Source organism: Bos indicus x Bos taurus, chromosome 24 (assembly GCF_003369695.1).
Source record: "Bos indicus x Bos taurus breed Angus x Brahman F1 hybrid chromosome 24, Bos_hybrid_MaternalHap_v2.0, whole genome shotgun sequence".
NCBI classification, from domain to species: domain Eukaryota; kingdom Metazoa; phylum Chordata; class Mammalia; order Artiodactyla; family Bovidae; genus Bos; species Bos indicus x Bos taurus.
In genome coordinates this window covers 37,999,797-38,023,281 of record NC_040099.1, presented here as the reverse complement: position 1 = coordinate 38,023,281, position 23,485 = coordinate 37,999,797, and the positions used below count along the sequence as shown (strand labels likewise).

At 40.9% G+C, this 23,485-nt stretch overlaps 1 protein-coding gene across 6 annotated transcripts in view; it reads left to right on the top strand.

The window, feature by feature from the left end:
- Positions 1-23,485, top strand: part of DLGAP1 (DLG associated protein 1) — a 788,387-nt gene that overhangs the window by 505,593 nt on the left and 259,309 nt on the right. Inside the window, exon 1 of one of the 6 annotated variants that reach the window (XM_027526321.1) lies at positions 16,361-16,459. The exons of the other annotated variants lie outside the window; for them this stretch is intronic. Within the exon in view, the coding sequence (XP_027382122.1) occupies positions 16,409-16,459 (51 nt within the window). The 5' untranslated portion in view covers positions 16,361-16,408. Of the gene's footprint in view, positions 1-16,360; positions 16,460-23,485 lie in introns of those variants that run through there. 6 annotated transcript variants of the gene reach the window in all.

Sequence of the window (23,485 nt, the reverse complement as noted above, 5' to 3'; positions counted from 1 at the left end):
TCAGTCAAGTCTGACTCTTTGCGACCCCAGGACGTTAGCCCTCCCGGTTCTTCTGTCCATGGGATTCTCCAGGCAAGAATATTGGAGTGGGTTGCCATTTCCTACTTCAGGGGATCTTCCTGACCTAGGGATCGAACTCGCATCTCTTCTGTCTCCTGCATTGGCAAGCAGGTTCTGTACCACTACAGCCACCTGCTGCTACTGCCGCTAAGTCACTTCAGTCATGTCCGACTCTGTGTGACCCCATAGACAGCAGCCCACCAGGCTCCCCCGTCCCTGGGATTCTCCAGGCAAGAACACTGGAGTGGGTTGCCATTTCCTTCTCCAATGCGGGAAAGTGAAAAGTGAAAGTGAAGTTGCTCAGTCGTGTCCGACTCTTAGCGACCCCATGGACTGCAGCCTACCAGGCTCCTCCGTCCATGGGATTTTCCAGGCAGGAGTACTGGAGTGGGGTGCCATTGGGAAGCCCTTATTATTCACATAATCTTACACTGAATGCCAATTCTTATATTACCTGAAGATAATCCAGTATCTATAAATGTAAATACATACATTTTACACACTTGCAATTAATATGCTTCATTTATTTTTTACCTTTTATTGTACATAATATAATTTTTAGTTCAAACACTTGTGAGCACTAACTACATGTCAAGTAGTCTGTTAAAGGCTAGACATACTAAACTGAGGGACTTCCCTGGCAGTCCAGTGGTTAAGATTTCGCTTTTCAATGCAGGGGGTGTGGGTTCAATCCCTGGTCGAGAAGCTAGGATCTCACATGCCTCATGGCCAAAAAACCAACATAAAACAGAAGCAATATTGGAGCAATAAAGACTTTAAAAATGGTCCACATACATTAAAAAAAAAATCTTAAAAAAAATTGAAAACCACAACTCCTGTCCTCAAGTATTTCTCGCCATAGTGGAAGAGGGGAGGGATACATATGGTAAACGTTTTTTTGTTTTTTTTTTTTAATGTTTAAAATGTATAGAATCGCCTAGAATTAGGAGCCTGGAAGGCTACAGTCCATGGGGTCGCTGAAGGTCGGACACGACTGAGCGACTTCACTTTCACTTCTCACTTTCATGCATTGGAGAAGGAAATGGCAACCCACTCCAGTGTTCTTGCCTGGAGAATCCCAGGGAATGGGGGAGCCTGGTAGGCTGCCGTCTATGGGGTGGCACAGAGTCAGACACAACTGAAGTGACTTGGCAGCAGCAGCAGCAGAGACTGAATGACTTGGTCGTCAGGGAAGAGGAGTAGAAATGAAGACCAATTGATGGTTTGAAAAACTGGGTGCATGTCAGTACTTCCAACTAAGGTAGGTAATATGAGAGAAGACGTAAGCTTGAATAAAGAAGATGAGTTAGTTCCAAACATCTTGAATCTAATGTGCTTACAGAATATCCAGTTGAAGGTATCCCATTGCCAAGCCTTCACTTATCCAAATATTATTTAGGAGCGTATTACAATAATTCAGACGAGATGATTATGGTTCAGACTAGGTGAGAAGCAATAAAGATGGAAAGAAAAAAGGCATGTTTCTAGTGTATCTTAAAGATGCCAGGTTGGTCAAAAGTCCTCTGGTGAGGAAGACAGAGGAGTGAAGGCAACTGAATTTGTGAGTCTGGAGTTTTGGAAACTGTCAAGGCTGGAGAAAGGTTAGCTGGAAGCTATCACAGAGAAGGTAGACGAAAGTTGGAGAGTGAATGAGATGGCATTGGGCCATAAGTCAGTTAGAAGATAAGGCAGCACAGACCAGTTTCCTGAGCTACACAGATATTAAAGAACAGACAGGTAGTGAAAGAAAACAATGCTAGAGCGAAAGACAGCAAGATGGAAAGGAAATCAAAACAGCATAGAAGTAAAGGAAGAACTGATCTCGAAAAATAGGAAAAGTTGAGTGAGGTCACTACCAAAGAGGGGATGAGTTGGACCCCTCAATAGACATGGAATGAAAAGTCTATCAATGAATCTGGCAATTAGGAAGTAACTATTAAATTTACCAGTAGTTTTATAATTATCATAATGTATCCTTTTGTATACATTGTTTGTATCTATATGCTTATCATTTTAATAAGTGCTTATTATTTTTCATGTCTATCCTTTTAATAAAAAGACTGTGGCTATTCAAGTATGTTAACACACCATGGTTAGAATATTCATTTCTCAGTTATTTTCATTTTAATTTTTTTACATTTTTCACCTTATGAATAATGTCATAAAAGTCTTTTTCAAGAAAATGTGCAAATTTTTTTCTGGTTTGTATTCCCAAACATTATGCACTCTTCTTCAGTAAAAAAAAAAAAAAAAAGACATTCAAGTAAATCTTAGTATCTTCAAATAATTTAAATATTCTGATTTTAAATAATTCTGCAGAGACTTGTTTGCCATTTAGATCACAAACATTTGGACTATTGTCTAACACAGAATGCACACTTCCAAACCCAGCGTTTGCCTAGTATATTACATCCTGAAGCCCTCTATTAATGCAGCATTGTAGTGACTAATAACCTGTACAGGAATCTGTTTCCTTTCTCTACATTACAAACCATTTAACATCCATTAGTAATAGATTTCTTCACTTGCAAATGACTAAAGTAATTTCCCATCTATTAGCTATTTTTGTTGACCTCACTTCACTAGAGATCCTCAATCTAAGTTTTATTTTAGCAATCACAATTCTCTCATCTAATTAACAAAAAAATTGGGCCACTGCCTCAGTGGTCTGCATTCAACCCTATTTTGACTGGTGCTTTCCTAATAATATCTCACGCTCCTTTCCAGCCCTGTGCTTAGAATAGTAGTTTCTGTTCCATTGCCCCCATTTTGCTTTGTTTTTTACCCCATATTTCTTTTTTCTTTTCCTTTATTTACTTAATAACCTACCCAAATCTTTCACTGTTACAAATACCTCAAGAAACATCCAGTTATTTGTTCAGTAGAAATTCCTGGGCTTGCTGGGCCAATGGGATAAGATTCTTGCACATTACCAAATGACCCCTAGAAAGGATTCCTGAACTTTCACTCTAGAAGCAGTTTCCATTCTTGACGCCCTTTGGAGAAGATTCTTCTCTATTGTGAATCCAAGCCCACCTCTCTTTAATTTAAATATAGAGTTGTGTGAAATAAATCAAAATTTTCTTCTACAAGGCAGTCTCTCAAATGTTTGATGAAAACTATTGTTTGTCCCTGAGTCTTCTTTGTTCTGTCTTCAAAAGACCTAGTTCCTTCAGCAATTCTCTGAGAACAGGACGTCAAGCCGTTCTAGCTGACAACAGACTAATTGTATTTTGTTCCAAGAAAAGCAGTATCTCTCTTAACTTTCGGTATTTCTGTGTGAGCAGTTTTTCTGTTGAATTTGGACTTCATAGCATCCACTGAAAACCTCTGGACAGGAACACCCTCTTTCTATCAAGGTACCAGCTTGTCTGGCAACTATGCTAACCTGTCTCACGTTCAGAGAAAATTTTTGAGCCATTCGTTCCTAGGAAATCATGCTGGCGTGTTTCTCTTGCTTGGTATTGTGCACTTAGATGGTTTAACCTAATGTGGAATATTATGTTTATTTCTATTAAATGTCATCTTATAAATACAAGTATGTCTTTCTAGCCAAGGGTCACTCTTTACTATTGTGTACTAGGGAACATCACTTATGTGAGTAGCTATCTATTTATTACCATAATTTTACAGCAAATGACAATAGAATCTTGAGGAAGGAACAGCTTCTTTCTGATTCACCCACCTAAAAGTGCCATTTGGACTACCAAAAAGAATGCTTCTGCTGTCAAAACTGGAGAAATATTCAATCTGAAATCCAATATTTTAAATATTTCCCAAGATGTTTTATGTATTCAACAGTACATAAACTGGGAACTTCCAGATGTATAAGCTGGATTTAGAAAAAGCAGAGGAACCAAAGATTCAATCGCCAACATGGGTTGGATCATGGAAAACGCAAAGGAATTCCAAAAACACATCTACTTCTGCTTCCTTGACTATGCTAAAGCCTTTGTGTAGATCACAAAAAAACTGTGGAAAATTCTTAAAGAGATGGGAATACCAGACCACCTTACCTGTCTACTGAGAAACCTGTATGCAGGACAAAAAGCAACAGTTAGAACCGGACATGATTCAAAATCACAAAAGGAGTACATTAAGGCTGTGTATTGTCACCCTGCTTATTTAATTTATATGCGGAGTACATCATGTGAAATGTTGGGCTGGATGACTCACAAGCTGGTATCAAGACTGCTGGGAGAAATATCAACAACCTCAGATGTGCAGATGATACCACTCAAATGGCAGAAAGCAAAAAGGAACTAAAGAGCCTCTTGATGAAGGTGAAAGAGGAGAGTAAAAAACCTGGCTTAAAACTCAACATTCAGAAAACAAAGATCATGGCATCCAGTCCCATCACTTCACAGCAAATAGAAGAGGGGAAAATTGGAAGCAGTGACAGATTTTATTTCCTTGGGCTTCAAAATCACTGCAAGCAGTGACTGCAGTCATGAAATTAAAAGATGCTTGCTCCTTGGAAGGAAAGCTATGACCAACCTAGACAGCATATTAAAAAACAGAGACATCATTCTGCTGACAGAGGTCCATATAGTCAAAGCTATGGTTTTTCCAGTGGTCATGGATGGATGTGAGAGTTGGACCATACAGAAGGCTGAGCACCAAAGAATTGATGCTTTCAAACGGTGCTGCTGGAGAAGACTTTTAAGAGTCCCTTGGACTGCAAGGAGATCAAATCAGTCAATCCTAAAGGAAATCAACCCTGCATATTCATTGGAAGGACTGATGCTGAAGCTGAAGCTCCAATACTTTGGCTACCTGATTCAAAGAGCCAACTCATTGGAAAAGACTCTGATGCTGGGACAGATTGAGGGCAGGAGGAGAAGCGGGCAATAAAGGATGAGATGGTTGGATGGCATCACTGACTCAATGGACTTGAGTCTGAGCATACTCCAGGAAATAGTTAAGGACAGGGAAGCCTGGCATACTGCAGTTCATGGGATCACAAAGAGTTGGACATGATTGAACGACTGAACAACAAGAACAAGATGTATTATACTGTAAATCTCATAATAGTGCCTAATATATCATTATTGAAGTTGATGAAAAAAGTGTTCAGAATAGGGCCAAAAAGAAAGACTTACACATATTTGTTGTTGCTGTTCAGTCATGTTTAACTCTTTTGCTACCCCATGGTCTGTAGCCCACCAGGCTCCTCTGTCCATAGGGTTCCCCAGGCAAGAATACTGGAATGGGTTGCCATTTCTTTCTCCAGGGGATCTTCCCGACCCACTTACGACTCTTGCACTGGCAGGCAGGTTGTTTACCACTGAGCTACCTGGGAAGCCCCTTATGCATACTATTGGAGAGCTATAGTTTTTCATGAATTTTTTATGTAGCATCTAGGAAAAGTCATTCAACCAGTTGTCAATCTCCTATTTAGTCCACTTTTCAAATTTTGTTCAAAAGTGTATCACTTTATTACAGGTATTATTGGGGAGGTTCATAAAATTAATATACATTTATTGGGGAATTTTTGTAAAATACATGAGAAAATAAAGAAGATAATTGAAATCACCCAGAGATAATTACTGAAAGGTATTTTTATTGTTGCTGTTCTTTGAAAATACTGATAATATCAATAAACCTCTGAATGAGCTCACCAAAAAGAAGAAGAAAACATAAACACTATTAGGAATTAAGAAAGGAACAGGGATAAATTTACCAGAGCTATTAAATCTATCATAGGAATAGAACAGAAATACATTTTATTTCAATATATTCAAAACTTAAGTGGATAATTTCTTAGAAAAATAAACTCATCAAAAACTCAGTGAAAACAAGCACCTTGAATATATCCATAACAATATAAGAAGTTGACACATTAATTTAACATTTATTCCAGGGAAAAGTTAGGGGGCTTCCCAGTGTGGCTCAGACGGTAAAGAATCCGCCTGCAATGCCGGAGACTTAGGTACAATCTCTGGGTTGGGAAGATCCCCTGGAGAAGGGCATAGCAACCCACTCCAGTATTCTTGCTTGGAGAATCCCATGGACAGAGGGGCCTGATGGGCTATGGTTCATGGGGTCACAAACAGTCAGACATGACTAAGTGACTAAGCACAGAACGGCACAGAAAAAAAAGGACCAGACCCAAACAGTTTCGTGAAGCCTGCGAGAAAAAGGTAATCCTTGTCATACAAAAGTTCTGCTAGAAATCCGAGCAAAAGAAAAGCTGTCCAATTCATTTAAGGATTTTATAGGACTTCCCTAGTGGCTCAGCGGTAAAGAATCCGCCTGCCAGTGCAAGAGACACGGGTTCAATCCCTGGGTTGGGAAGATCCCCTGGAGAAGGAAATGGCAACCCACTCCAGTATTCTTGCCTGGGAAATCCCATGGACAGAGGATCCTGGCGGGCTACAGTCCGTGGGGTCACAAAGAGTTGAATATGACTGAGCAACTAAACAACAGTAGTCTAAACAAACAAGGGCGATTTGAGAAAGGAACATTGTAATGCAATTTCTCATGCACCTCATGCAAAAATTCTTAATAAATATTACTATTTCAATAAAATTAAATAATTATAAATAACATGAAATAACATGATCAGATGGGATTTGCTGATGAAAGGAAACATAAGCATTAGAAAAATATTCATGTAACTCAACAGCACTAGGAGATTAAAGGAGAAAACACATATTACTATCTCAATATATACATAATTTTGTAATGTTCAACAGCCATTAATGATTTAGAAAAGATAACAAACTAGAAGTAGAAAAATCTTCTTAAAGTATATCTACATATTAATATATATATAGATACAGAAACTTCATGTAATATTGCATCTTAAAAGTATTCCTTTTATATCCATGAAAATAATATACCTCTTCTAAAATGTACTGAGCTAGGTTTTGACCACTGGTTATTTTTTAATGATTACTGAGGTATAACTGGAATATAACATTATATGTTCTAGACATGCTACATAATAATTCGATGTTTATATACATTGCAAAATGGTCACCACAGTAAATCTAGTTAACATCTGTTAGCATACACAGTTAAAATTTTTTATCTTGTGATAACTTTTAAGATGTTCTCTCTTAGCAACTTTGAAATATGCAATACGGTATTATTACTATTATCATGCTGTACATTATTTTATAGCTGGACGTTTGTACCTTTTGACCCCATCCACCCGTTTTACCTAACCACCACCCCCTGTCTCTGGCAACCATCAATCTGTTGTCTGAATCTATGAGCTCAGTTATTTTTTCAATTCATCATACCAGTGAGATCATACAGTATTTCTCTTCCTCTCTTACTTATTTCACTTAACAAAGGTCCTCAAGGGCTTCCTAGGTGGTGCTACTGATAAGGAATCCTCCTGCCAATGCAGGAGATGCAGGAAATGTGGGTTCCATCCCTGAGTCAGGAAGATCTCCTGGAGGAGGAAATGGCAACTCACCCCAATATTCTTGCTGGGAAAATCTCATGGACAGAGAGTGGGCTACAGTCCATGGGGTGGCAAAGAGTCGGCCACAGCTTAGCAGCTAAACAGCCACCAAGGCCCCCAGGATCCACTCATGTTGTCACAAATGGCGATATTTCTTTATTTCTTAAATATATACTGGGTTGGCCAAAAAGTTCATTTGGGTTTTCTGGTACCATGTTATGAACATCCTGTGAGATATATATATATAACATCTTCTTTATCCATCCATCCATTGAAGAACATTTAGGTTGCATCCATGTCTTGACTGTTGGGAATACAGCTGCAATAAACATGGGGCTGTTGGTCACTGGTTCACTGATAATATTTTTCTGAAAATACCCAAATCCTGGCATGTCCAAAGCTCTTTTTCTTGAGTCTTCACATTGGAAGGAGAACTTAACTAGACAGAAAATCACTGATTCCTGCTTTCTTGGCTTGATCTTTTCCCAATGCTGCAGGTAAGCCTGGCATCAACCTCCTTTTCTCTCCCTAGCCTCATTTTATCTTTTTGCCCAGCTGCCAAAACGATTCTTTTCAAAACTTTTTCTGAGGTATTTCTTTACATTGACCATTCTAAATGGCTTCTCACTGATAAAATGTTTACCTTTTTATTAAATAGGCTGAAGTCTTTATTTCAGAAAAGCTCTCTTGCATTATATTTTAAAATAATTATTTTATTTCATTGCTTTGACTTTTTTTCAGAATCACAGTTGTGCATGTGTGTGTGGGTACTCAGTGACTCAGTCCTGTCCGACTCTTTGTGATCCCATGGACTGCAGCCTGTCAGGCTCCTCTGTCTGTGGGATTCTCCAGGCAAGAATACTGGAGTGGGTTGCCATTTCCTTCTCCAGGGGATCTTCTTGACCCAGGGACTGAACCCACGTCTCTTGTGTCTGCTGCTTTGGAAGGTGAATTCTTAACCACTGACGCCATCTGGGAAGCCTGGCTATGCATACACCGGCTATATTGCCTTGTTTCTCTAATCTGTCTTTATCTTTTTATCCCTGTACCATTTCTTTGCTCTTTTTATTTAGTTTTTTATGTCCCTTTATTTACCTTCCTTTCCTTCAATTAGGCAGTTCAGTTCCTGTCTCACATCCTCTAGGTGTCTACCAGCAACCTCCGTTTTCTCGCTTTTTTGCCCACAAGTTTATAATTCTGCTCTGTGGTCTTCCTTTACAGCTGTAATTGCTTCAAGAATTACTGTCTTGATTTTGGGTTATGCTTTTAATCTTCCTTGTGGCAACATATTTTCCCAGTGCATTTTTATTATTTACAAGAAATTTATGGCTGCTGTTTTCCATATCCCCTATAGGACCTGCACGCATATTCCTTTTATGTTGCTCTTATTTCAGCGAATTTTTTAAGAGACTCAGAAGAAGTCAAGCATTCATGAATCAAGGGCTTCCTTTGCTGTTGCTGCAGTTGTAAACTGCTTCTTTTTTAAAAAATGTGTTTTAGTGTGGTAAAAGTCACATAATATAAAACATACTATTTTAACCATATTTAGCTGCACTGTTCAGTGGCACCAAGTACATTCACATTGTTGTGCAACTCTCACCATCATCCATCTCTCCAGTTTTTCACCTTCATAAACTGAAACTCTGTCCCCGCTGAACACTAATGCCCCATTCTCCCTCCCCCCACACTGGGCCCTGGCATCCATCAATGTGCTTCCTGGCTCTATGAATTTGACTATTCTGTGAAAATATTAGTTGCTCAGTCGTGCCCAACTCTGCAACCCCATGAACTGTAGCCCACCAGACTCCTCTGTCCATAGGATTCTCCAGGCAAAAATACCAGAGTGGGTTACCATTTCCTTCTCTAGGGGATCTTCCCAACTCAGGGATCAAACCCGGGCCCCTGCATTGCAGGCAGATTCTTAACCATCTGAGCCACCAGGGAAGTCCTTTCATACAAGTGGAATCAAACAGTATTTGTCTGCACCTAATGTATGCTGCTAAGTCACTTCAGTCGTGTCCGACTCTGTGCGACCCCATAGATGGCAGCCCACCACGCTCCCCCATCCCTGGGATTCTCCAGGCAAGAACACTGGAGTGGGTTACCATTTCCTTCTCCAGGGGATCTTCCCAACTCAGGGATCAAACCCGGGCCCCTGCATTGCAGGCAGATTCTTAACCATCTGAGCCACCAGGGAAGTCCTTTCATACAAGTGGAATCAAACAGTATTTGTCTGCACCTAATGTATGCTGCTAAGTCACTTCAGTCGTGTCCGACTCTGTGCGACCCCATAGATGGCAGCCCAAGACTCTCCCCCGTCCCTGGGATTCTCCAGGCAAGAACACTGGAGTGGGTTGCCATTTCCTTCTCCAATGCATGAAAGTGAAAAGTGAAAGTGAAGTCGCTCAGTCGTGTCCAACTCTTCGAGACCCCATGGACTGCAGCCTACCAGGCTCCTCTGCCCATGGGATTTTCCAGGCAAGAGTACTAGAGTGGGTTGTCATTGCCTTCTCCGCACCTAATGTATATTGGGATGCATTTTTAAAGTTAACTTAATATTTATGTCCAACAAATTGACTGTACCTTCTTTTTTCCCTGTGTTATCCAGTAGCTTCTCATCAGTTATCTTTTTTAATACTTAGTAATGTATATATGTCAATCCCAATCTCCCAATTTATCTCACCCTTCCCTTTCTCGCCTTGGTGTCCATACATTTGTTTTCTTTGTCTGTGTCCCTGTATAATATGATGCATCTGTGGACTCACACATCCTGTCTCAGACAAACCTCAGTTTGTTTCTCCCTCAGTCACTTCATGGAGGACTTCACAGGTTGCCAGTCCCATGGGGACAGAAACGGTAGTCATTTTTAGAAAGAATTCTTCTGGCCGTCAGTGAGATTTGCCCATTCACCCTCCATCACCTGTATCAGTTGCAGCCTTGCCACAGTGCATTACTCTTAAACCGAAGTCGTCACTTCGGGGGAGTGTGTATATGACAGAGCTTTCTGAGCTCCACTACGGCTGGTCCCCTTCACACCTCGCATTTACCTGCCACGTGACTATCCCTTCCCTCCTTGGCTCGCTGCCTGATGCCGCCTTGGGAGTTTGAGGATGTTCTGCTGGTTTTGCTGAAAATGTGATTTGTAGGTATTTCCCTTCATTTTGTTGTGTTATTGTTTTTTGTTGTTTGAAATGGATTCCAGGACTAGAAGTGAGAAAATTCAGTGGAAACCAGTCCTCTTAATATTTAAAAATATTTCCCTCCTTCTTTTTTTTCCTTTTCCACTTTTGTAGCTGATTGTTTTCTGGGCTTTTCTTGTTGTTGTTATTTATTGTTTTTAATTGGAGGATAATTGCTTTGCAATGTTATGTTAGTTTCTGCCGTGGAGCAAAGTGAATCAGTTATATGTATACATGGATCCCCTCCCTCTCGAGCCTCTCTCCTACCAGCCCCCCATCCCACCCGTCTAAATCATCAGAGAGCACCAAGCTGAACTCCCTTGCTACACAGCAGCTTCCCACTAGTTATCTATTTTGTCCATGACGGTGTATGTGTATCAGTGCTACTACCCCAATTCCTCTCACTTGTTTGTTTTTTAATAAAGATAACTTTGCATAAGGAAGCTCAGGGTATGTGTTTACCGATCAACCAAGTTAATCTTCAACAATAAAACGGAGTCATCTTAGCCTACTGCTCCTTCATAAACGCAGGCTGCTGCTTTTCCTGCTCAAAGGTCTTCCTCTAATAGCCTGTTCTAAATGCTGCTGCCTTGTCAGCTCAAGCCCATCGAGCTGTTGTCTGTTGGGAGATTCAGAAGACTTGTGCATCTTCATCTTTCTCTGGGAATTCCCCATAGTGAGTTTAAAACTAAGAGACAACCTAAGCAGATGTCTTCAAAGATGCCAAGAGTGTAGTAGCCCAAGCAACTCCCGAACAAACCCTCTGCTCATAAGTAAAAGCCTATTCCACGTGATCACTTTGCTCAGTACCTACAAAGGAGACTATGATACTGTGATTGCAGATTTACTTAAGAGATTTGGAGACACATACCCTAGGAAGCAGTGGGATTGGGTCTGAAGGGAGACTTAGCCAGTTAGACAATGAACCAGGGGAACCAGGCAAAGACAGGAAGAAACAAAAGGGTCAAAAATAAATCTAGTCTGGTTAGGTCACCCAGATGGTACAAAATGAGTCTGGGAAGACATGTAGGGCTCTTTTAGTCAGGGTCCTAGAGGTTGTGTTTAAAATTTGAATCTTTACATCCTAGTTTGTGTCTGTAGGAGGGCAGGTGTAGGCAAAGATGGTATCCACTTTGCCTTCTGAAAACATCCCTTTAGAGGAAATGAAAAGATAAATAAGGTTATCTTCATTTATCTTTTCAATGAGAAGAAAAGATAAAGAAAAGAAAGAGAACCAGTTAAAAACTAAGTATAACATCTCAGGTGAGAGAAAATAGTGACCGGGACTAGGCTGGTGACAGCGATATTGAGGGAGGTGGTAGTTTCTCCATCTGACTTACATCACTTAGTATAATAATCTCTAGGTTCATCCATGTTGCTTTTAATGGTGTTTTTTCATTCTTTTTAATGGCCGACTCGATGGACGTGAGTTTGAGTGAACTCCAGGAGTTGGTGATGGACAGGGAGGCCTGGCGTGCTGCAATTCATGGGGTAGGAAAGAGTCGGACACGACTGAGCGACTGAACTGGACTGAACTGAATAGTCCATTGTATGGGTTGGCCAAAAATTTCGTTCAGGTCTGTCTATAACATCTTACAGATGATTTAAATGAACTTTTTGGCCAACCGTATATACACCACATCTTCTTTATCCACTCCTCTGTCATCAGACATTTAGGTTGCTTCCGTGTCTTGGCTGTTGTAAATACTGCTGCAGTGAACACTGCAGTGCATGTATTCTCTTGAATTATAGTTTTCTCTGGATATATGCTCAGGAGTGGGATTGCTGGATCATATGGTAACTATATTTTTAGTTTTGAAAATATAAATGTATGAGTCATCTGCATACAAGAGGTTTTCCTGGAATTCAGATTTCTCTTCATCGTGCTGCTTCTTCTAACCTTTCCAATTTGAAGATCCTTTTCTTTGATAGAGAAAATGGTAAAGTTTGAGAGTTTGATGTTCAGCCCTCCTCCTCCACCTCCTCCTCCTCCCCTCTGCTCCTTCTCCCCTTCCTCCTCCTTCATCATCATCTGCTCACATTACACCATCTGGACCAAGTCTTGGGATTGTCCTTATTCTTCTATTTGTTCTAATTCATATGCTTTTTAAAAGGGCTTTTTTTTTTTTTTTTTTACTGTCCCTGGCTTTTTTATTCTTTTTATTATTTAATTCAAACTTCATTTCATTCTGGGCTTTAGCACTCTTGATACAATTCTTGTGGATGCTCATCACTTATCTATATTCTCCCTTGATTGTGAGCCCATCTCTCATGCTAGAAACAAGTTCCTTTCATCTGAGCACTTCAAAACCCTCCTTGTTCAATTCTTTTGGTCTCTTTTAAAGGCTTTCTTCTTTTGTTCTCATCTTGATCTTGTGCTATTTTTATCATCAGAATTAAGGTTTGCTGATCCTAGTCGCCTTCTTAAATCATCTGCCCTTTCTCATTATCTAATCAAAACAAGTCTCTCCCTTCCTCTTTCTCTTCTCCCTCCTCTATCCCTCTCCTCTTCTTCCTCTTGCTCTCACTGAGATTTGGGATTTTTTTTTTTTCTTATTGAAAATTAGCCATGATTAAACACCAGCGCACATGGTTCTTTGGATAGGTCTATATCCCATGAGTCCTCATGGATTTTCCAAGTTTGAGGTTATCTTTACATTTTCCCCATCTTTTTTACATATAATAAATTCCATACAATAGAATGTTGCTTATTATATATAACAGAATGTATTATGTATAAAAATTCTTATAATTGCAGTTGTCATATTATAATTAATCATTGTATTCACTTATTTTGTTGTTGTTTAGTCACTAAGTTGTGTCCAACTCTTTGTGACCCCATGGACTGCAATGTGCCAGGCTCCCCTGTCCTTCACTATCTCCTGGAATTTGCCCAAATTCATGCCCATTGAGTTGGTGATGCTATCTAACCATCTTATCTTCTGCCACCCACATCTCCTCCTGCCTTCAATCTTTCCCAGCATCAAGGTCTTTTCCAATGAGTCGGCTCCTCACATCAGGTGACCAAAGTATTGGAGATTCAGCTTTGGCATCAGGGGGAGACTTGTTTTTGATTAGATAATGAGAAAGAGTGATGAATGAATAGTCATCCAATGAATATTCAGAGCTGATTTCCTTTAGGATTGACTGGCTTGATCTCCTTGCTGTCCTGTCCAGTTCAGTTCAGTTGCTCAGTCCTGTCCGGCTCTTTGTGACCCCATGGACTGCAGCACACCAGGCTTCCCTGTACTTCACCAGCTCCTAGAGCTTGCTCAAACTCATGTCCATCGAGTCAGTGATGTCATTCAACCATCTCATCCTCTGTCGTCCCCTTCTCCTCCTGCCTTCAATCTTTCCCAGCATCAGGATCTTTTCAAATGAGTCAGTTCTTTGCAACAGGTGGCCGGGGAACTGGAACTTCAGCTTCAGCATCATTCAATTCTTTTGAATGATAATCATTCCAATGAATATTCAGGACTGACTTCCTTTAGGATGGACTGGTTTGATCTCCTTTTAGTCCAAGGGACTCTCAAGAGTCTTCTCCAACACCACAGTTCAAAAGCATCAATTCTTTGGCGCTCAGCTTTCTTTGGTCCAACTCTCACATCCATCCATGACTACTGGAAAAACCTTAGCTTTGACTAGATGGACCTTTTTGGCAAAGTAATGTCTCTGCTTTTTAATATCGTGTCTAGGTTGGTCATACCTTTTCTTCCAAGGAGCATGCATCTTTTAATTTCATGGCTGAAGTTATCATCTGCAGTGATTTTGGAGCCCCAAAAAATAAAGTCTGACCCTGTTTCCATTGTTTCCCCATTTATTTGCCGTGAAGTGATGGGACCAGATGCCATGATCTTTGTTTTTGAATGTTGAGTTTTAAGCCAGCTTTTTCACTCTCCTCTTTCACTTTCATCAAGAGGCTCTTTAGTTCCTTTTTGTTTTTCTGCCATAAGGGTGGTGTCATCTGCATATCTGAGGTTATTGGTATTTCCCCAGCACTTTCTTCCAAGGGACTCTCAAGAGTCTTCTCCAGCACCACAATTTGAAAGCATCAATTCTTTGGCACTCAGCATATATGTTGAGATAGCATTTGCAAACCTAAATAGTTTGAGATGGTATTTGCAAAAATAAAATACACCTATTTAAAATATACAATCAGTGGCTCTAGTATATTCATGGAGTTGTGTAAACATCACCACCACCTAACAGAAGAACATCTTCAGCACTCCAGTGAGAGACCTGGTGCCCATTTGTATGCCCTTGCTAATACACTGCCCCCAAGCCCAGGGCAACCACTGAGCTACTTTCTGTCTATAAATTCTGCCTCTTCTGGAAATTTCTTATAAATGGGATCATATACTATGTGATCTTCTGTGACCGGCTTCTTTGAATCAGCAAACTGTTTTCAGGATTCATCCATGTTATCGCATGTGCCAGTACTTGATTTTTAATGCCAAATAACATTCCACTGTATGGCTCTATCACATTTTTATATCCATTCATCAACTGATGGATTAAAACTGTTTCCATTTTGAGGCTCTTGTCAGCAATGGTGCTGTGAACATCAGTGTACAACTTTCTGTGTGAACACGTGTTTTCATTTCTCTCAAGTATACGCCTAAGAGCAGAATTGCTGAGTCATTCAGTAACTCTGTGTTTAACATTTTGAGGCAAACCTGTCATTATTGCTTTTTCTGTACAATCTCTCATTAGAAGCAGCCATGCTCTCATTTATTCAGGAGAGGAGAACGGGGGCTTGATTTTGTGTGATGACGAAGTCAAGAAAGGTCTAAAAAGTCTTTAATGCTGACATTGCTTTGCTAGGTAACGCTCTCCTTATCTATTGATCACCCAGGACTTGTCTCACCGTTGTGGTTACACGTTTTACTTGGTAAAGCTGGATTTTAGTAGATGAGGCTGCTCAAGTTCTGTGAAGCAGAACACTTGAAAGGGGAAGCTGCTGCAGCTCCTTTGCCCAGCTAGAACTGTAACACTTTCACTAAATAAGGCTCTTCTAGGATGTTTTCTACAGAAGTCATTTTTTAGAAAATAAAAAGTATTTGCCCAAAGCTTTCTAAAAGATGTTTAATTCATTTGAAGAAAATTAATGAATTGTTAAGGAATATGACTTTTCTCTAAAAGAGAATTTGATGTCCTGAGGACAGATGTCTATTGCTGGTTTATTCCTGGACCCCTAATATCTCTGTCATTGTATCCAACACAATGTTGTGTGTATCTGTACACCTAGCTTCAAAATTGTGAAATGCATCTATATTTCCATCATGGGTCAGACAAGCAAGTTTTGTTTTGTTTTTTAAAGAAAATTGCAGAAATCACCCCCACATAGATTTCTCCTTGACAAAAAATATATATCATCCACTGACATACTGCAAAGTGAATCAATAGCCCCAGATTACACCAAGCTAAAGATGGACAGCAAGGTAATTTTGTTGGGACAGTGAACAGGCAGGACATGATAACTGCAACTGCTCTGCCAAAGTGCACAGGCTTAAAAAAAATCTCCCCTAAGTAATCACTTCAGTGTTCTTCTCTGGGTGATAAGATCTGATTTCATTAAGTATCTTCATATGAATGAAAATGCAAAGTTTTGAGTCTGGAGTTGTGAGCCATCCGCTCCCCACCTCCCAAGTTCTGTGTTTACTGCCTTACTCACCCACTTTGCATCGGCAAATCACAGGGAGAAGCTAAATGTTCTCCGCTGCTTTAGACCTAATCAAAGCTGAGATGAATAATGAACTTGCTTTTCCATAAAGACATTCTGTTTGGCATTTCAGCTAATAAGGTAAGCTAAGGGCAATTCTGGGCTATGGAAAACAAGATAAATAGTCTCTGTGTTTGCTTCCTGTGCTAATCCATAATTTTTCTTTTAATGTGCTGGAGTTACTTTCATGTTTCACAATGTCTGTGAATTTGGGATAAACAGTTTAATACAGAGTACCCCTCAGCGTACCCTTTTCCTTTGATTTGGTTGCTTATGGTACTAGAGGGGCTGAGGGAGAAATCCAGCTTTTCAGTAAGAACAGCATCTGTATAATAATAGTGTTATCATCTATAGTGCAAAGTGAATTTAGCTAAAGAGCCATGTAGGTAGATACAGCAAAGACAGATAAAATGATTGAAGCCCTGGTGACTGAATGTATTTAGCATGATGTGTTGTAAATTAACATTGAATATGCTCTAAGGAAAGCAGAGTACATACATCATGTTGGTTTATGAGTCATTTCATTTCTAAGTACATGTTATCCTAGAGAAGGTAGTAATTTTCAATTGCTAAAATTATTCCACAGCTCCGGTTTAGGTGGGTTTTATTTGGTGAGATTGTGTTTTAAAACAGCAGCCTGCCGATAATGTACATTTTCCTTATTACTTTCTTGATTTACCGGAGCTGCAAGGATTTCTGTTCGTGTGGAAAATGTACTTGTTTGTCCCATGAAGTTCAGGGGATAAAAAACCATCAGATCCCTATGAGATTTTCATGGCTACCTTAGCCACTCTATCTTAAAAACTAAAAGTGATAAAACAGTTACTAGGTTGGGTTTTCTTTTTTGTGATCTAGCTTCTCGGGGTTTAACACAAGGATTTTTATTTTAGGCAGATCGGAGCACAAATCCCTGAGACTAGCAAAAGCTTAGCAAGATGGGGAAGAAATTGCCATCTTTTCTTTTCTCTTAAGAACGTCAAAAATGAAAAATGTGATTTCTGTTTTCTGGGCTCACTGCTGTGTCACCTGAAAATCAGAGTCTCTATTCTCTCAAAGTAGGTGACCTCAAAAGATATTTCAGAAGATCTATTCAAAACAGCCAAGTATGTGGGAAATTTTGGAGACATGGAAAGGAAATGGTTCTCTTCTTCCTACCTGACCTTCCCATTTTGTTTTTCTGCGTGGGAAACGAGCTGTGCCACCAGATATTTTTGTTTTGTGGAAATCTTTAAACGTTGCAATCAGGCTCTTATAGAAAAGGAAGAATTTTTCTTCTCCCCACCCTCTAAATTGTTCGCAGTACCTGTTTTTCCAGAAGTGTAAATAGGTGCTAAGTATGCACACAAAGATAAGCCACTACCAAAGACTGAGTTCCGTTTACATGTCCCCCTGTTCCACCTACAAATTTTAGGCATTTCTCTGGAAAAAACCTCTACTTTAGTAAACCTATGAGAAGTAGGAGTGTAGCATTTGAGTCTATCACAGCTCATTTTTAAGAACATATGTTACCTAGTCATACTTCAAGGTTTTAAAATATGTTCCATTTCACGGCTCTTCTCTGCGTGCGGGACTCTGTTGGAAGCTCAAATATGGTGGGCTGTTTGGGGTTTGGGAGGTGTTCATTTTCTTTCCCTCTTTCCCCAATTTCTCTCTCATACCTCATCACTCCAGACATCCTTGACTGTCCCCTGCATTTTTATTGCTTCTTTATTTTTGGTATTTCCCCCCTGCTATTTCCCTTCTCCCCAGCATCATTGGTCCAGAGCCTATGGGTTGCATTGTATCCTTTGGAAAATTGGAAGAAACAAACTAGAAAACAAACTTTGATAACTGCAAAGTTGCTGTCTATTTTCTGTCATTTGTACAGTAAGAAAACTTTGATACCAGAGTGACTTTTTATCCAGTACTACTACCTAAAACCAACCTGATGATTTCAAATGCAAGGTTTTTGGCCAGCATCCTCTTCATGATTCTTTTTGTCTACCATGGTTACCACTCACCCTTCAATGTGAGATGCAAAGTTCCTAGTCCTTTCAGGCACTCTGAGTGATGCCAGATGAAGGCAGGTGTTACCTACAGACTCACACATTAACCCCTTGGGTTAGTTAATTAATGGAGAAGATCTAGAGAAAGCAGCAACTGTGCCTTTGCTCCCCACCCTCCACCCCCCAACCCATACACAGCACAGACCACAGCGCAGCCGTCCACTGAGGACAGTGGTAACTGAGGCAGCAGCACAGTCACAGATGGCCCACCATCCTAACAAGTTCCTGGAACATGGCAAGGAGGCTTGAGCAGAAGGCGGCAGACAGATTTGTTCCCAAATACACGTGAAGCCCATTCTTGGGGACAATCAGAATTAAGTGGAGGAGGAACAAAGATGAGAGAAGACTGGAATATCGCTAGACTTGGTTAATATCACTATCCCTTGATGCACACAGGCTGGCGGACTGTCTGCATTACAAAAGTAAGGTGTGTGCATGCATGCATGCTCAGTCATGTCCAACTCTTTGTGATCCTATGGAGTGTAGCCCACCAGGCTCCTCTGTCCATGGCATTCTCCAGGCAAGAATACTGGAATGGGTGGCCATTTCCTGCTCCAGGGATGTTCCCAACCCAGGGACCGAACCTGCATCTCCTGCATCGATAGGCAGATTCTTTACCATTGAGCCACCTGGGAAGAAGGTCAATGGTAAGCTCAAAAGAGCATCTCTAAAACTGGGCATGCTATCTTCCCCCACCAGCTCCTTAACTGGCATTTCCTACTCTTATAAATAGGACAACTGTCTACCTCTTTTTACCAACCCAGAAATAGAGGGGAAACCCTTCACTTTCCCCTCTACCTCCCCATATCATTTAAGGTAGACTCCTAAGTGTTAGTCAGATGGATGACTGAAGGGGTGGGAAGCTCACCAAGTCTTATAGATTCTATTTCTATTCGCTTCTCCTCATCCCTTCATCAGCCGCTGCCCCATTGAATCGCCATAGTTTCTCTCCTAGATTAGTATAAATAACTCCTACATGGTCTTCCAGCCAAGACCATGTAGGAGTTATTTGGTTTCCTTTAATCCAATTCATTCTATGTACTAGAGTCCAGATGACATCTCTAAAATACAAATAGAATCAGCAAATCTTCTACTTACTAAATCCTTCAATGGTTCCTCCATACTCCCAATGGTAGAGTCCAGACTTCTTACCATGACTTACAGGGTGTGACATAATGGGGGACCTTTTTCCTCCACAGCCTAACTTCTCAACACTCCCTATGTCCACTCTGCATTTCAGCCACACTGACACTTTCTCCTGGGTTCCGTTCTCTCCTTCTCAGGGCCTTTTCATGAGCTTCTTCCTCTTTTGTCTCTTGTATCCACTCACCCCAAACTCCTCTCTTCTCTACTTACCCCTTTTCAACCTTTTAGTCTTGGCTGAGATGTCTCTTCCTCCAGGAAGTCCTCTCTGACTGGCCATAGTTGAGTCTAGTATCTCTCCATAATTCTCACCTATCTGTTATTTCCTTTTCATGTCTTAGATAAAGTTGACTATTCCACTAGCTGATAATTCCATGATGGTAGATATCTGGTCTCTTATTCACAGTCGTGGCCACAAACAAGCCCAAAGGAAATTCTGTCCGAATGCATGAATGGAAACTTGGCCTCCTGAATGACTTCATTACCTTTTGTTCTGATGAGGTTACAGAAACTTTGTTACTCATTCCTGCAAAGTATTCTGCCAGTGCCTTTCATATGCATTCTTTAATCTTCATGTTCTTATTCTCATTTTGTAAATGGGAGAACTGAGGCTCAAGTTGCCCTGAGTAACACTGATATTAATGAATGGTCCCCCCCAGTCTGTTTGATTCCTGGAGCCAGCTCTTTCTATCCACCATGTGGCCCCTTGCTGCCTTACAGTAGGAAAAAAAAAATTTTAATCTTAAAAATGAATAGCTACCTGGAGAAGGAAATGGCAAACCATTCCAATATTCTTGCCCAGAAAATCCCATGGACAGAGGAGCCTGGTGGGCTACAGTCCATGGTGTTGAAAAAGAATCAGACACAACTGAGCAACTAAACCACAACAAGAGAAGACATTAACGCTTAGGTAAGGATTCAGGGAATATATCACTCACAGAGTCTATTTGAAGAAAATCCTCAAAAAAGTTGCCCATTAAATAGGTTAATCATAACAATAGGGAAAGATAAAGAATAAACAGTGGTAAGCAAAAAACCACACAGTTGTAATTAAGCTGTAATGGATGATGATAACGTGACTGGGAATTTGTGACTTAAGTAATAGGTAAAGATTCTTGAAATAAAGGAGTCAAGTTTTCAGAGAAAATCTAATAAATGTCCAGAAACAGAAAATGAATGGCGGATGGTAGAAAAACCCTTCCTTTTTCACTGCCTGCCTGTTCATTTGCTTCCTGACCTCCCCTGGTCCATCCCGGGTGTATTTTTCCATCATTGTTAACCTGAAATTACCTTCCTTTGTGCTGTATTCTTTCTTCTCTAGCCTTAGAGCTGGCTGGAGTTTTCTGCCTTTCTTGTTCTCTCCATGGCGAGAGTCACTGGGTCTCACATTTCTGCTCCATTTCCATTGTCCTTTTCAACACAAATTTTTCTGCTGGTCCTGCTCTGTAATTACTCTTTCCACAGTGCTTTTGCCTGAGCCCAGTTAGATCTCAACGTTCATCAGTCATGGCTTGACGTCAGACTACTTAGGGGGCTTCCACTGGCCTTTCAAGGGGCAGCAAATTACTGCTTTTACCACCCACCCACTTCATCAGCGCTGCTCTCTGCGGGAGAAGTCGCTAGAAGTACAACTAGAGAAGGGGAGTATACAACTTCTGGGCAATGATCCATTTTGTGTCTGCCGTGATTGTCTTCAGGGTCCTGGGAATCCAAACCACCATACAGACGCACATAGTCCCAAAAGTTAAGGGACAATAATACGATGTCGTGTGAGGGGCAGAGGCTTTCAAGGCTGGGGAGCTCAGTTTGAAGGCTCTTTCTACTATTTATCTATGTGGACTTGAGATATCATTTGACCTTTCCATGCTTCAGTTTCCTCATCTGTTAAATAGATAATAATGGTGCCCAGCTCATAAACTGTCTTCCTGGCACAGAGTAAGTCCTCTTCCACGTTGGTCGTGTTGGTGGTTAGGGCAGGGTGGAGGGTGTATATGGAAAAATGGCCCCAAATATAGTCCACCCTCACCCTAGAAAATCGTGAATGTGACTGTTGATGGCAAATGTGACTTCACAGGTGCAACTATGCTACTTGGGATGGGAAGATTATCCTGGAATAATGGATAATAATAAATAATAATAATGAGAGGACTCCATTCCCCTCAAGGGAACTACAAGGGTCCCTGTAAGAGGGAAACAGACAGAGACTTGACCACAGAGGAAGGCCACGTGACCACTGAAACAGAGATTTGAAGATGCTGGGCTGTTGGTTTTGAAGCGGAGGGAAGGTGGGTGAGACAAGGACATGGACCCTCCCCCTAGGACATCCAGAGGGAGCTCAGGGCTGCTGATAGCTTGATTTTAGCCAAGTAAATCAGTGTAGACTTCTGACCTCTGGAAGTGTCAGAGAAGAAATGTGAGCTGTTTGAAGCCACTGAGTGTGTGTCATTTGATACAGCAGCCATGGGAAATATTTCAGGATATTTCAGGAAATGAAAGATGACTCCAATAAAGAAAGGGGGTATTACAGAGGCTGCTGCATGGTGAGGGAGGTGGGGAGACCCTCTGAGTATTAGCTGTGCGCCTGAAATGTGGCCGGATGTGTTGCAGTGCCTGTGTTAAAGGAGGGCCAGAAGAAGAAGGTGGAAGGGTGTCACCTGGGTGGGGATTTTAGGCATAACCAGAAGAGAGATCTTGTGGAGATGGAGGCGGTTGAGTGGTGGTTGAGGGTGGGACGTGGTGGGTGGGGAGGGTGCTGAGCAGAGGGTAGAATGCCACACTCAGCAAGGAGTATTTGGTTCAGAAGAAAGGATGGATGGTTTGGGGGAGTTCCCTGAGAAAGGGGAAAAAATGTGGACTTGGAAAAGATCTATAGAAACAAAAGGACCCATTTTCTGTTGTTCTCAGTGTCCTATCACTGATACTAAAAGGCAGTCCAAAAAAAGGCATTTTTGAAACAGACCTGCTGTGCTTTAAACCATGTCGAGACTAGTAGCAGGAGATTGGGTGCCTTCAGTTTAATCTCTAGAGGGGCCCCACCAGAGAGGCTCAGTCTGCCGGGAAGTTCTGAATGCTCCATGTATTGTCCGTAATCTGGTGCTTCCGGTAGAACATACTGCCTTTCCTCAAGGCCATGCCTTCACTTATGCTGTTTCCTCTCCCGTCACACCCTCTTCTTCTCCCCACACCCAGCTGGCAGTCTGGACCACCATCCAAGTGTCAGGTCAAGGATGACCTCCTTGAAGCAGCTTCTGTGGTCACTGCACTCTCTAGCATGTATTTTCCAGCAATGCCTTCACTTCATTGCAACCACACTTGAATGCTTCTTGCTTCCCTCCCCCCACTAATTCCACCTTTCTCTCCAATAAAGATTGAGATCCCTGGGGGCAAATAAGTCTATTAATACTTGCATCTTCTGCTCCCATAGTGCCTGGCATGTAGGAAGCCCTCAATAAATGTGAATGGTTGCTAAGAGGGTAGATCTTAAACATTCTCAGTGCAAAAAAAAAAAAAAGATTTTATTTAAGTGATGTGATAAGCTTTCACCATACTAAGCTATGCTGGTCACCATTTTACAGTATGTAAGTGCATAAAATCAATAGGTTATACCCCTTAAATTACCACAATGTGATATATCAGTCTTAGCTCAGTAAAGCTGGAACCAGCATACACACAAAAAAGTATATGAGGGGGCTTTAAGAACAAAAAAATAAATGTGAATGGACGGATGGATGGATTTATTAATTGTATCCAGTGGGCAGTTATCATAGAGTAATGAAAATCATAAAGTTCATGAATTCTAGGATCAGCATCTAGAGAAAGTAAGGTTTTCTACCCTATTCTTTCAAAAGCAAGAAATTATAAGAAGAAATAACACCAGAACTGTATGAAACAGGTATTAATTAATTCCCTTGCTGTCTGT